General features: G+C 38.8%; 1 protein-coding gene across 1 annotated transcript; it reads right to left on the reverse strand.

Moving 5' to 3' along the window:
- Positions 1-960: 960 nt before the first annotated feature.
- Positions 961-7,833, reverse strand: LOC139137164 (putative methyltransferase DDB_G0268948). The gene is made up of 6 exons (XM_070705143.1): positions 7,409-7,833; positions 4,761-4,921; positions 3,073-3,283; positions 2,708-2,799; positions 2,038-2,169; positions 961-1,079 (listed from the first exon to the last, which is right to left on the reverse strand). The coding sequence occupies exons 1-6, from the start codon at positions 7,520-7,522 to the stop codon at positions 977-979; spliced, it is 813 nt and encodes a 270-aa protein (XP_070561244.1). The 5' UTR covers positions 7,523-7,833; the 3' UTR covers positions 961-976.
- Positions 7,834-15,675: the final 7,842 nt, after the last annotated feature.

Raw genomic sequence — 15,675 nt, forward strand, 5'->3', positions numbered from 1 at the left:
TCATCTGGATGCTGTGCATGCAAGCAATTGTAGGAAGATGAAATCAAATGTTTTTAGAGATGTTATTCTCTTCAATGTTTCAGATTGCAAGGCATTTATGTCAAGATTTCATTTCGAACAGATGATTTCAGATTTTATGTTTTCACCGTGATGTATGAGGTAAGCTAAACATCTAACCAACAGAGATACAGGGTAAGAACTCTTTGAGATGGCACTTGGCAAGCCTTTCATTGGTAACAGGTGTTATGTAGGTCATTCTCTCCAACCCATTACCTGAGTTTATTTAGTCTTGAACATTCTGAAGGTCATGTGTTTAAGGTCCATGCATGCCATAAAATTAAAACGTAACGTTCACCTTAACAGGATAGATGACTTTTAGTGTTGGAGCTGAGATGACCTATATGTACAAGAATCGTATAAGATTACTATAGGTATTTCATAAGCAAGTAAGTTAAGATTAAGAATTTTATAAGTTATTGTAACTATATTTTGTAGTGAAACCAATTTTGAGTAGTAAAATTAAAATTTCTCACTCATTTATGAAAATTTCTTCCTCGTTTTTCCTCCAACTTATTTGCCTATTAGAATTATGTAAGAAATTTAGTTTTAATAAGAATCTTATAAGATTCTATCTCTTTACTAATTTGCTTATAAAATACTTCTAATATTCTTATGAGATTTACGCCGGCTGCTTAAATTTCGACATATATGCATAAACAGTAAAAGTTCATTTCTTTCTATTAAAGGATTGGTGAAACCAAGAACTTCTTTGTAAATAATGCATAATTTATTTAGTTAGTGAAATTAACACAAATTTCATATTTAGTATAAACTCTTAAGTCAACAATACTGTGAGAGTGGGATGTATCCTGAGTTTGATAGAGATGCTGAATATCACCATACTGCTTGCAGTCACATGATTATTACCAAAGATTACATCATCATTCAATATGGTATGAGTTACTTATCATAGCTGCTAATTATTGGGCTTTCTACCGAGGAGGAGGAAGATTGGATAGGAGACATTCATTGTTGTGAGGTCAGCTGACTTGGCATCTTTGCCAAAGGCTCTTGTAAATCTGGAATGGAAAAAGAGCATTGAAAATTGAGATTAAAGCTTGTATGTTTCACTTGAAATGGTGCAAAAAGGGTGCTGAAGCAATTTTATTAATGCTGAAGATAAGAGGAACCTCAAAAACAAAAATTTTAAAATGTAATATTACTTCCTTTCTAAATAAACTTCATTAAAGTTTATAATTACTAAACATATAGAGGTCAGCTTAATTGAAATTTTGGGTATGAGAATATCAAATCAAACTATTTGATACTTATATTTATGAATCCAAATGGCCACAATTCTCCATGTTAACTCAGTTTTGAACAATATTTTTTTTAGTTTTTCACAGTAACGAGACGAAGCAGAGTAAATCTTTCTGTACAAGTTTCAAACTGTGTCCACAAAAGCCATAGTAAGCACATATTTAAGGTAGCTTGCACCTCGAAAATGAGAGATTTAAACTTTTGCTCAAATCTTCGTCAAGAAAACTTTCAACCATTCTCTTTAAAAATCAAGGATCAAAAGTAGGGTTCACCATGCAAATTTTGGTACTAGAGAAACAAAATACCCAATATTTACCAACATTTGAAATTCAAAACTGCAGTGATTATGTGTTATCTCTATGGAGTAAAATAAAATTACTTATTGTAACAAAGTATGGTGGTGGAACCTTCGTTTAATCCACAAACTTCAAATTGAGCCCCCACAAGTGAAGACCAAAAGAATATTGTAAAAATTTGAGAGACTGAATATCTGTCCCCAAGGCACATTCTATTTTAAAGTCCAAATACTCCGTTCCCATCACACCCCGGCCTGAGATGTAAATGAGGCAAGTATAGGACTGTGCCAAAGAACGACAAATATTTAAATGAAACATGGAAAGAATTGCAAACTGTATGGGAATGGACAACAACAAAAAAGTGGTGAATGCGGACAGAAAAAAGTTGTGAAAAAGACATTGTTTTCATCTTTTTTCTTACTTTTCAAGTACTGTTTGCAGGGTGTCTTCTTCTGGGTGAAGTCTCTTGTATTCATGAAATGCTGACCATGAACTGAGGAAGCCAACAAAGCCAGATACTGTATACTCCATTTCAATGGCCATTGAGTGATCTCTGGAAATTGAGAGAAGGAACAAAGTTTGTTGGTCTGAGAATATTATTAGCATTCCGTAGAAATGGTCTCTGTGTACATGTAGATACTGCAGCACTCAAGGGGCATTTGCAGCTTGAACCCTAGATTGGCCTAACTGTGGCATTTACTTCGGTGTGTGCACGTAATTGGATGTGCGCAAAATACCACAAACTGCTATGAATTCTGTCAAGATTCATATTCATTATTCATGAGGTAAGATGTCATCACGACCATGCCCTAAAAAAAAAAAAAATATATATATATATATATATATATATATATATATATATATATATATATATATATATATATATTTTATGTATATATATATATATATATATATATATTTATATATATATATATATATATATATATATATATATATATATATATATATATATATATATATAACAGTCACATATGCACATCATTCATATGTATTTATTCATAAATATACTTGTATGTGTGTTATGTGTTTCTGAGTATATCTGTTTCATGTGTGGCGCTAGCTATCCTAACCTTATAGCATCACTGTATGGCAAATGGATATCAGCGTACAGATCGTCAACATACTTCCGTCTGCCTTCCCAGTATCCTTTGAGAGAGTAAAACTGGATGAGAAATGTGGAAAAAAATCAGAAAGGGAGATAGAGCCAATTATGATAGTTTATGTTGCCAACTGATTGTGAAGTGTAGAGCTCGGCAGAATTCATGACATGTAGTCTACAATTTGAGCCTGTAACTTTACATTAATTATTAATCTTTTTCGGAATGTACTTTTGTTAGAGTACACTCTGATTCTGCATACTTGAACAAGTTATCAAATATCAATTCATTAATCAAGAGGTATGTGTGACTTCACAGCACTGTGAGACAAGAAGTACCTCGTTACAAACTTTCTGAAGTTCTGCTGCATTGGAATTTTGATGAAAATCTGCATTTCCATATCCATAGAGGGCTAAACAGCCTCCTGGCTTGAGTATCCTGTCAACCTCAGAGTAAAATGTTTTGAGATTGAACCAGTGAGCAGCTTGGGCAGCAGTTACCAGGTCAACTGATCTGTCTTCAGCTGGGAGTGTCTCGTCATTACCAATCCTGCAAATCGAGGCGACATTTGATAATATTTTCATTCTTTTGGTTTATGAGAACAACGACCTTTAATTCTTCTCCTTTGAAGGGCCAGTAGCCGTAACTTTTGATGATTGTTTTTCACTATTTTTGTTTTTTTTATGTCAACTACAGTTTCTTGCTTACTCCCCAAAACATGTTGAGGTATCCAGTATTCAGCCTATCAAGTCAGCTGGTACATGTGTAGACCACATTGTATTTGTTGACAAGTGACTTCTCCTCTCGACTAGAATTCGAATGTAAACAATAATAACACATGCTGACAAGCTAAATAATCAGGGTTTAAAGGGGAAGTTACAGGACCGTGGGTGCACAATAGGGGGATTACTCATGACACAGCCATTTGCATACACTGGGCGGGAGTTTTTTTAATTCTCATAGCATCGCTTTGACTGTATGATAAATTTGAATAATTATGATAAGTACGTTCGTGACATATGCAAATAGGGGTTAACTTGACACAGGAAACACAATTTGCGACACATATGCGCTCTCCGACAAAAACCGGAACAATTTTTCTGTTTATTTTCGACTCAAGTTTAGTCGCTATATATTCACAGACATCACATGCAAGATTCAATGACAATGAAAGCCTAAAACATGACAAAATTCTGGGATTCTGGAACCAAACATGGCACATCCGATAAGCAGCGTGGCTTTTTTTACATTTGCATAAATTTACGATGATCCGGCTTTTATAGGGGAAGTTCCTGTTTAAACATGCTTTGAGGAGTAGAACAAGAAACTATATTTGACATTAAAAACAAAACTAGTGAAGAAATCATAACAAAATACAGCTACCAGCCCTTAAGTGTGTCGAAACAATGGAGCATTAGAATTGGAAGCATCACACTGCTCAATGCAATGTAACTTTTGAGAAATAAATTCTGGTCTGAAAGTTGCCATTTTGGCAATTGTCATGATTTTGGAAGTCAAATAAAAAATTGTATATACAAACAGGACATAAATAACGGAAAGTAAATCATATGTCACAGCTGATGTAATTTTAAAGTAGGCATGCAAATGAAAAAAGGTTTTGTTTGATATAAATACGGCAACTGATTTATGACATGTCTTGAGAATGGTGATAGACTGGAGATACAGCAGCTGCTTGTTGAGCTGTTTTCACCTCAAACTTGACAAACTTTCCCGTAAAGTTTGAAAAACTAGCCCTACACCAAGCTATGAGAAAATTCACCATTGGAACACTCTGAGCTACCATTTGTACTACCCATGTTTTGTCATAACAAACTATTACACTAGTCTGAACAAATAATGAAGTTCAAGGGTCTGTGGATTACGTATTGGCTCAAGAACAGAGTACGCTGATCAGGATAAAAGTATTTTTTTATCAGCTGCCAGTTTCGCAAGACTATGACAAAACAAAAGTCTGTGGGACATTGGGCAGATGGACGAAAAGATAGAAAATTTAGGCGTACCTCACCTGTATTCAATATTAGCAAGCTTCTCTGTCTCTGTCGCCTTATTAATCTGAGTTTCACTGACATCACAACCAATTACTTTCTCAAAGTGTGGTGATAGATTTCTGGTGCTCTGGCCTGAGCCACATCCCACATCAATGGCTAGAGTAAGTGGCGATTTATGCTGATGGGGAAAATGGCTAAAATGAAATCCTAAAGATTTTGTGGTTTTATTGAAAAATGCGACTACGAATCAAAAATGGGAGTTGGACTTTTGTCTTGATTACGCACCATGGGGGGGGGGGACAAAAGGACACTTTTTCCGACAAATGAAAATGGAAAGAGATTATCACCGAGTGATTTAGGAGAGACTTTTTCGGTAGCTGAAAGAAATTGTCGATAACTTTTCGGTAGCAGACATGGTAACGAGTTATTTATACTACAGCGCCTTCAAAGGCACTTGACCCGTCGCTTTTCGATCGGCACTGATTCACAGTAAACAGCGAGAAAAAGCTCTGTTTACTGTGAATCAGTGCCGATCGCGAAGCGACGGGTCAAGTGCCTGTGAGCGCCTTTGCCTAAGCCAGTTGAGCATTGCACGTTCTACAGACGCGTTTGCCAGGTGCCGCCAACTGGTAAATTTCATCAATTTCGCAAAATTATCACAAAACATGTTTTGAAGGCTGATATACTGATTTTACTTATTTTTGACCTTGACCTTAAATTTGGAGGGGAAAGTAGAGCTGTTCGTAACTGCCCTCCCACTGGCATAAACGGAAAATGTGCCCTCCCACTGAATTTTGATGCCCACTGCCCTCCAGTATCTATGGTCTGCCCGCTCCCCACTCCCAACAACAATGCAAGCTCCCCACTGCCCTCTCCCCACTACTGAAGTTCCCCAATGCCCACTAGATGCCCACTAGGCAACTCAGATCAACGCAAAACCGTGCGAGCAGCTAGCAGTATACCTTGGAACATTGTTCCCCTCTGAGTAAGGGACCGTTCAGTTTTTATGGCCTGGGGGCCGGCAAAATCTTGTGGCCGGTGTTCAAAAAAATATAGACCCCCCTGCATTTTTTGTGAAAAAAAGATAACCCCCCCTTTGTCAGAAGAAAAAAATTGATGACCCCCCCCCCCGCTGAAAAATAAGCAAAACTCATATGTCAAATTTACCTGCACAGTTTGGATTTGAACTCCGGTACGCGGCGCACTTTATTCATGCAGCAGGGATGCCAGTGCACAAATTTCCCAGCCACATCCATGCAAACGTCTGTTAATTAGGACAACTGTAAGGCAATTTTTAACTTCATTTCCATAGACAACTTATATACATGGACATTGTACAAAGTAAACTTTATTGGAGTGGTTCACCAAAGGCAGCCCTCCGGTTAAGAGGGTCATGGGCCATTACGTAAAGTCAACTTTATTCTAGTGGGCCACCAAAGGTGGCCCGCCGGTAAAGAGGGTCGATCATGGCCATTGCATAAAGTAAACTTTACTGGACAGGGCCGCTAAAGGCGTCCGGCCCTTAAGATGGTCATGGGCTATTACATAAAGTCAATTTATTGTAGTGGGCGGCCACAGGCGGCCCGCCGGTAAAGAGGGTTGATCATGGCCATTGCATAAAGTCAACCTAATTGGAGTGGGCCACCAAAGGCGTCCGCCCATTAAGAGGGTCATGGGCTATTACATAAAGTATATTTATTGTAGTGGGCCGCCGAAGGTGGCATGCCGGTAAAGAGGGTCGATCATGGCCGTTGCACGAAGTAAACCCAATTGGAGTGGGCCGTCAAAGACGTCTGCCCATTAAGAGGGTCATTGGTAATATATAAAGTATATTTATTGTAGTGGGCAGCCGATGGCGGCCCGCCGGTAAAGAGGGTCAATCATGGCCATGGCATAAAGTGAACTTTATTGTAGGTATTGTGTTTTTGAAAATGTGGTGACCCCCCTTTTCCTACCAGTGAAAAAGCGATGACCCCCCCCCTTCGCGGATTCCAAAATCACGATTACCCCCCCCCCCTGGATTTTACCGCCCCCCCCCCCGGCCGTAAAACTGTACGGTCCCTAAGGCGCTCTATCCCCCCCTCAAGTTCTATCGACCACGGCTTTCCCCTCCCTCTACGTATTTTTAGGTACCAACTGTCAAAAATTTTCTCCCCGCCCACTGAAAATAATGAAATTTCTTCCCCGCCCACTGTAAATATCGATTTTTCCTCCCCGCCCGCTGATTAGTTTTTAAATTTACCCGCCCGCTGAAGAACTGCGCACGAACACCTTTTTGCACGAACAGCTCAATAATTGGCGGCACCTGGTTTGCATAAATGTATAAGGTCAACTTTTTCGACTATAAAGTTCAAGTTCAAGTACACAAGTTGCTGCAGTTCCGTGGCCCTGCCACTCCCTGGCTGTTTGTATGGAGGAGTGGGGGTTATCCCACAGTCACCTATGGTCTATTCGTTTCCGCTATGCGTCTATGCGCCCAATAGCTACAGTACAGTAGCTCGAGGTTTTGCCTGGGTATTTGTGCCGTCCGACCCAAATACCCAGGCAAAACCTCTAGGTAGGTGGAGGCCGTATAAGGCCGGGAACACACAGACCTGTACGCAGGGCTATACAATGTTCATGAACACAACTGGTGTTCATGCCGCGTACAAACAGTAGACCCTACCTTTTCTTGTAAATACTTGACGATTCTGTCGACAACTTCTATGGGGTAGGTAGGCCTAAACTTTTGGTAGGCTTCGGATATCGCCGCATTGACGAACAACTTAGTGAAAGACATGATAATATTATAAGGGCTCAGCCCTTGGTGTCGCGCCAGGGGTTAAGATTGGCAATGTTATTTGTATTGATTCATGATAAACTGTAATTGTTACTTCATAAACGTTTATATGACAACTATGCCCAGTTTCCCTCTGATGAAAGCAGTTCACGTACTAAGTTACACGACGTCAAACCCTGCAGCAGGGCAGGTATAGATTTTCTGTAGCGTGTAAAAATTTTGGACAAAATTGGCAATTTTTACAATGATAACAGCCTATGGCGTTAAACAAGGGACGTATTATGCAATAATTATCATTGCAATGGTAACCGCACTACCCACCTTCCACTTGCAACTGAAAACTATAGCGTTCCGTCTAAAAACTTGCAATTTTTGAATCTAATTATTGACACAGGGGGCGCTCTTCTATAATTCAATCCCAGCATTCTTTGCGTATGCCCCCGTTCATGTGCACGACAGTTTTCTCCGTTTTATCTATATCAACGATACTTTGTATCAGCGACAAGGTGTATAATAACATTTACTGGCTAATAAAAGAGGTATATTTTATAAAAGGCATGTTATATCATGGTAATTTGTTTCGTATTTGTTTATTTACGAGTGCTCAAAAAAAAGCATGGCGGCGCCCATCATGAGAAAGAAGGGTACACTTCCGGTTACTCGCATAGTATATTATGAATAAGCGCATGCGTAGTCAGTAAGCCGCTGGCGCGACTAATAACAAATTTCAGCGAGCAGACGCTGTTGACGCTGTACAAACGCAATACGCATGCGCCACAATCAGTTGTTGGCAGCATCTTGTCTGGTTCAATGCCCCTTTCTACCGCTGGCTGCGCTACACTCACGAAAAGGGTCAGGTATGCGGCACTGGTTTGAAAAACCTTTCCTTTTCTCCTTCACTTATTATAATTATATAATTGTATAATTTCACGTATTTTGTCCTTTCGCAATCTCACGCGAACTTTTATCACATTATCGCGTCTATTAATCATTATCCGGTGTGTTTGATTGTCTAATTACTCCAAGCAAGAGCGTAGGGGTTGCCTGCGTGTCCGTTCCCAGGGCTGGGTAGGTGTTTAGCTCTGCATGGCAGGGCTGTGTGTTACCGGCGTTATATGGCCTCCCACCAGGCCGTATAACGCCGGTAACACACAGCCCTGCCATGCAGAGCTTGGTAGGTGTTTTGTTGTATTGCTAATAAAGGTTTATTCTGCCAACCTTTGGTGTTTTGGTCTTGCACTACCCTTAAAGCCGCACTTTCAATCCCAGGTTCTCGCATTAGTGGAGTTCTCCCCCCAGTCAAACACATGGCCAGCATGACGTTTGATTTCTATATCATTAATTACACAAACTGATCTCAACCTTTTGTCACATTTTGCTAATCCTGCAAACATAGTTTATGCAAGCTTTTGATTGACGGTCGGTTCAAATCGCCAACGGTCATTGATTCCCCACCACAAACGCTTGAATTTCCTAAAAAATTGTCTTCCAGTCGCGTTAGACTTTGAATATAACCGCAGAGTTCGATCGGCAGCAACTTCACGCTGACCGCTTGGCAGTCTGTCTGTGTTTTTGCGGCCGGGGAAAACTAAAAAGTGGCATTTTCTGGAGCGTGTGCCCGCGTGTTGCCTGTTTGGTGTCCACTTACACGATGAACGCCGCCATATCTTGGCGTCCTTTTAAAGGGAGGCTCCGCCTTTAACAATCTTGCGTAAACATTTTGTCAGCATACCGCAACTATTATCTGAAGAGTTTGAGTGCCTAATTCGCCAAAGTAAGCAAGGGTAAATTACTAATCTGTGGACGCTGTCACCAGATTACCATTGGATTAACTTTGACAAAGACAACAACGAACGCGCCAGCAAGGTATAACACCTTGCTGGTGCGTTCGTTGTTGAACTTGTCAAATTTAATCCGGTGATAATCTGGTGACAGAGTCCACAGATTAGTAACTTACCTTGGCTTACTACCCTTGCTTGCTTTGGCGAATTAGGCAATCAAACTTGTCAGATTATAGACTCAACACAGTGACAAAACTTCGCTTAAGATTGTCAAAGGACAAATACGGAAAAAGAAATCGTTACAAAACCAGTGCTAACATAAGACAAAGACACCAAAGCTGCTAAGAAAGGTTGGTGGTATACATCTTTATTGGCAATGTATATCATAGTCAAATGTATTAAAATAAAATAAACCATAGCAAGAAGAACCTTGTCCTGAGACGAAGACACCCCTACCCCTGGGGACGGACTTTGGTGCAATTCCCTATTGCAAGAGTATGCCTGAGTTACTAAGAGAGCGCTCAGTTATTATGGTCGGGATGGGCCGGCATTTTCTTCGTGTGCATCAGTCAATATAAGTGACCGCCCCCTACCCACTGCACGAAAAAATTGATGGACCCCCCCTTTATGATTACAGGATTCATGACCCTCCCCATTTGCTTGAGTAAAGCTGCACTCACAAACAGTTCTGGAGAAGGTGAGATAGAATAAAAAAAAAAATTCTCAGATTTTTTTTTAATTACCCCCTAACAAACTCACAATGAGTTCACATTCAAATCTCCCTTTTTGCTATAATTTTTAAATCCCCCTCAAAGGAATGGGGCAGAAACTACATGTTGTTTGCAATTTTTTGCGCAAGTATTTTTGAAGGGTCATGAAATTTTGTGCATGCCTTTTGGGCAGGGTCACTATTTTGCGAAACTATTAGAAGGCAAAATGCGGCTGATATAGTGCGTCATCCTAAAATATCAAATCATAATGCGTGGGAGTGTATCGGGCAAACGATTAACATTTTCCCATAAAAACAATCTATATCTGTACATTTACTTATAAGATGATTTATATAAATGTACTTTGCTTGCAGTAGCAGGTAAAAAGTACGTGCGTGTACTAAAATATTTGGATTTAATTGATATAATGTTGATTCCCTATACTTGGTAGTCTATGAGAAAACTATGAATACTTTTTTACAATGCTAAACTAGCTAAATTTGTGCTGTTATGGGTGTTCGACAATTGCTACAAAATGTACTAGCTTCAGATAGGGTGTTTGAAAGTTCAAATGTGGACAAATAACGATATTGGAATTTCATCTAAAAGTATTATTTTACTTTCAATGGTAGTCAGATCTAGATAATTGTACTTTTATTAAGATTTACGGTTAAATGACGCAGGGAATCATTTTTATTTCCCAGAATATTTTTGGATTCTGAAACTGCCTTTTGACGGGACGGATACTTATGAAAATTATAAACTATTTGCAATACATATCAAAGCCAAACATATTAAGATAAACAGTGTCAACGAGAAACCTGTGACTAGACTGAGACACCTCTGTCCCAACACCTAACTCTGGGGACGGACATGTAGACTACCTCCTTTGCCTAAATTTATAAGGTCAATGCAATTGTAAGGGGTCGTTGATAATTAAAGCATGCGCACGGTAAACGAAACTAAGTGCGTTTGGCCTCAACCCCCTCCCCTCCTTCTAAACGAAAGTTTGGAAGTGCGAAAATCCAACTCAGCCTCATTCTGTAAGCTTATCATACCTATAATCGGTTGTTACGTGGCTATGAATATACGGTGTTTTCAATCGGGTTCGAACCCACAACATAGAGCATCCAGTCACCTAGTGGAGAAGCAACAGATATACTCGGCCAAATCGCGCATCACGCATACGCGCTCCCACCACCACTGGTATACCCCTCTAAAATCAATCTTTGTTCAGCGCCAACTCGACAATAACGCAATATATCCAAAATGGTTGTTACGTTATTTTATTTTTACACTGAACTGCATGTCAAAAGAATGGTGTGGCGCAGGTACACGCCAAACAGAATATTTTGCGATACAGTAAAACGTGCAGCAAGATGTTGACAAGAAAACATGTAGTGAAAAACAAATAAATAAATAAACAAACAAACAAACAAACAAACAAAAAATAAACAAAACAAAAAATAACCAAACATACAAACAGGCATACAAATACATAAATAAATAATAAACAGACAGACAAACAAATAGATAAACAAACAAACAAACATACAATATTCTAGAACGTTGAATAAATAACAAACATACAAACAAATAAACAAAAATGCATACACAAGTGCACGTATACAAATAAATAAATATATAATGTATATATATATATATATATATATATATATAATATAATGTATATATGTGTGAGTCGTAAGAGACAACAGCGTATTGAAAAAACGATTTAAATGATTGACTGAACAGCTCATGCAACATATTCAAGATGCGACGACAGTACCACTACTTCCCAAAGGGATGTAGGGATGTGACTTATAATGGTTGCTTACGCCAAGACATTGCCGGTGACATAATTTTTCCTACCGCATATAAAATGACCGTCTAATCGCAAATGAGTAAAAATCCATACCAGTTAGGAAGGACATGAATTGGGCTCTCATGTTCAAAAATTGCTTTCTTTTTGATCGCACATTCATTTTAAATGTTTAACATGAGAGCCCCATTGACCTCAACTATACGTATATGCCTACAAAACTAACTCCAAGACTCTTTGCCTGACTTTGAACTTATTTGAATTTCACCGAAATGTTGATTCACTATACATTGTAGTCTATAAGAAAACCATGAATAATATGTTTCCAATACAAAATTAGCTAAATTTGTGTATTTATAGCTGCTTGATTGTTGATATTAATGTACTTGATTAGACTAGAGTGGTTCCTGAGGTGCACATGCCAGGAAATCCTAAGAGGATTTGACCGGTTGACCTCGATGTTAATTTTATGCAGGAAATTACAATAACAATGCTCGGTCGAATGACGCAGTGCCTTGAGGGTGGGATCGCCAGTGGTATAGGGGGAGGAGTACCTTCCCGATAGTGATAAGTGGTGCAGATTACCGTAGCCTAAGTGACTGGCGTATACGCGTGCCAAAAGACACCTATGGTTGATTTCCTGTTGACCAGTCGGATGGCAGATAGAGTCGCCTTTTGACGCTTGCGTTTCGAAACCCGAGTGTGGTTTCTCATCAGTCGCAGTGTAGATTCTTTCCTTAGTTTGTGTTTGTGAAAATTTATTTTAATGCATTTTAGTGGTCTTGCTTTCCGATCAGCGAGGCAAGTATATTAATTTTGATCACGTTGTGAGTCCGTTTGGTGGTTCGGTTTGTTTGTTCTATATTTCTTTACTTCGGTAAATTTTGTTTTGACTGGTGTGTCTTTTAGATTTTTGCGGAGGTTTGTGAATTTTTAGGCAATAAGTACCACTGCGGGGTACGGATTTTATGTTTATTGGATCAAGATACTTACAAGTATCCTGGTTGATGTGCTTGTTCTCGTACATTTTGATTAATAGTTCGTTTACTTTGTTTACTGTTTGTTCTGGCTTGTTGTGTATAATACTGAGTGTTGCGTAATTGCCTTTCGCATTCGAGTACGTCATCGTTTGTGTGGACAATAACGAAAAACCGACCCTTGTCGAAGGGTTATTTTCCCGAAATTTGTCCATTGTTTGCAAGCTGGTTTATCGCGATTCTTTTGGCACGCGACATGTTTTGTTTCCTTGTTTGAAAGGGTATCTCCAGAAGTGCGAGTTTAGCAGCTTCAGATAGCTTTCAAGTTTTTGTTTTTTTGTTGTTCGTGGAGTCCAATTTGACTTTTCTTTGAATTGGTGTTGCAATTGTTTGTGTCTCACGATGTAGCGTTGTCACATTATATTTGTTGAAATCGTGAGGTGGTTTTATTCTGTTTGGTTTTGTTGGTGTCCGAATGAATTTTAAGGCTTTTGCCTAGTACTATTTTTCGGAGTTTCATAGTTTGAGCGATGATAGGTTGTTGTTGAAATTCATGTTGTTGTCGGCTTTTCTTTGGAAATAGGTGATTTATTTCCACGGCCATGTTTTCTGTTACGTTACGGTGATTGTTTATTTTGTATTTAATGTTGTGTTTCAGTTGTTTGTTATGTGTACGATTTTTGTTATTTCTTTTAAGTGTTTGTGTGTTCTATGTCATTTTATGGGGTTTTTTTGGTAGTTCTCTTTTTTGAGTATTTGAAAAGGGCCGCTTGGTATGGGTTTTTGTTAGCGCTTGGCGCGTTTTTTTTGGCGATGAGCCTAGCTTTTTTATGCTTCTTTTCGCCGATTCGATGAGCTTGGTGAGTAGGTGTTTGCCGCCTTCTTGTCACTGTGTGTGCGTACATGGACAGTCTGCATAGCCCTTGAATGTGGTCTCGATTTTGATCAAACTTACAATTTAGGAGTATATATCAAAACTGATAAATTATTATGTGATTACTGTAGCTATAGATTGGCTACATTCAGGACGGGCAGCGACAGGCAGTAATTAGTGGGCAAAACAGGTGGTTTTCACCGTGGGCAGAACTCGGTGCAATGATACTGAACATTAATAGTAAGCGGTAATGCTGTAGGTGAAACAAGGACTTCAAACGCACGATGGTACAAACAACACCACAATTGCTACTACCTCCATGCGTACACATAGAAATACACGCGTTCCTACGTTGTGCCCACCCGGGCCACGCGATTAAAATATGACTGATACTGCTGGATAGTGTTAATTGGGTCGGTAAACAGTCAATTAATAGTTTAATTGACTACCTGGGTGATTGGCAGGTCGTGTCCAACGACGCATATGCAAAGCAGGCCAAAAGACAAAAGCCCCCAAAGATATTGACAGCTGGCCAGGGGTCACCATGAATACGTAATGACGCTTCACTACGCAGAAACTGCGTAGTCAAGCCCTTCTTAACCGGTCAAATCCTCTTGGCATTTTCCCTCATGCAAGAAATTTGATTTTAGAATTTCACTGAAATGTTGATTCCCTGTACATGGTACCGTAGTGTTTGAGAAAAGTATGACTAATTTTTTTCCAATACAAAACTAGCTAAATCTATGTTTTTATAGGCTATGGATTATTGATATTAATGTACTTGATTAGACTAGGGTGCTTACAGGTGGCTGTATGTGTAAAAAATTTGATTTCTGAATTTCACCCAAATGTTGATTCATTATACATTGTAGTCTAGTAGGAAACTATGACTATTTTATTTCCAATACAAAACTAGCTAAATCTGTATATTTAAAAATGCTTGATTGTTGATATTTAATGTACTTGATCAGACTAGAGTGATTACAGGTGCATACGTGTGCAAGAAATTTGATTTTAGAATTTCACTGAAATGTTGATTCCCTATGTCTATGAGAAAAAGTACGAATCATTTTTTTGCAATGCAAAACTAGCTAAATCTCTGCTTTAATTAATGTTTGACAATTGATGTATGTGATGATGAGAATAGGGTGTTTGAAAGAGCAGATGTGAACAACAAATATGATATTGGAATTTCACCCAAGTGATGAATTGTAAAGTGCAACAAGGATTCATTGAAAGTTCAAATGTCAAACGAGAAATTATATGTCAATTAAGATATTGTCAATGCAGACTGACATCTGAGGGAGGGTCACTGTTTTTGTGCATGAACATTGGGGAGGGTCACTCTGTTTCTTGCAAACACTTTTGAAGGGTCACTATTTTTCACCCGTGGGCCTTACGGTGCAAAGGGTTAATGAATCAAATCTGATGATTTTTTTTTTTTTTTTTGGGGGGGGGGGAAGAGTCACATTTTACAATTGATGAATTCATGGGGGGTTCCCATGTTAGAAATTTCATTTGGAGGGGTTGCTTGTATTTTTAATTTGTAGCTTACGTTCCACTGAACCCCTCCCCGCAAAATAACCCCGAATGCTCCCTTAGGTATCTGCTCTATCATTTTAATTCAGACACTGTATATTTACCGGTTTTCCTTAGCTTGGGTATCCTTTCCTTCTTCAAATTAGTTCTAGTAAGTTCTTGTTCATTATTTATTGTGACTTATGGTTAATGCTGTCTTATTCCATGCCGCTCGTTTTTGGTAAATACTAAACATGTTGTAGACGGCAGGATTTTCACTACTGGTGAGAATTGCATGTTGTAGATAAATTTATGGATAGATCATAGTTTTGGCTTGTTATTGGCCCGTTTCATCTAGTTCAAGCTCATTATTGTCCATTACTTTAAAGTTCAATATTGCACTCTGTTGACAGCTTCTTGTAACAGTCTAAAAAATGAACATTAAACAAAGTCTGTCACAGCGGACCCTTA

The sequence above is a fragment of the Ptychodera flava genome, chromosome 7 (assembly GCF_041260155.1).
Source record: "Ptychodera flava strain L36383 chromosome 7, AS_Pfla_20210202, whole genome shotgun sequence".
NCBI classification, from domain to species: Eukaryota; Metazoa; Hemichordata; class Enteropneusta; family Ptychoderidae; genus Ptychodera; species Ptychodera flava.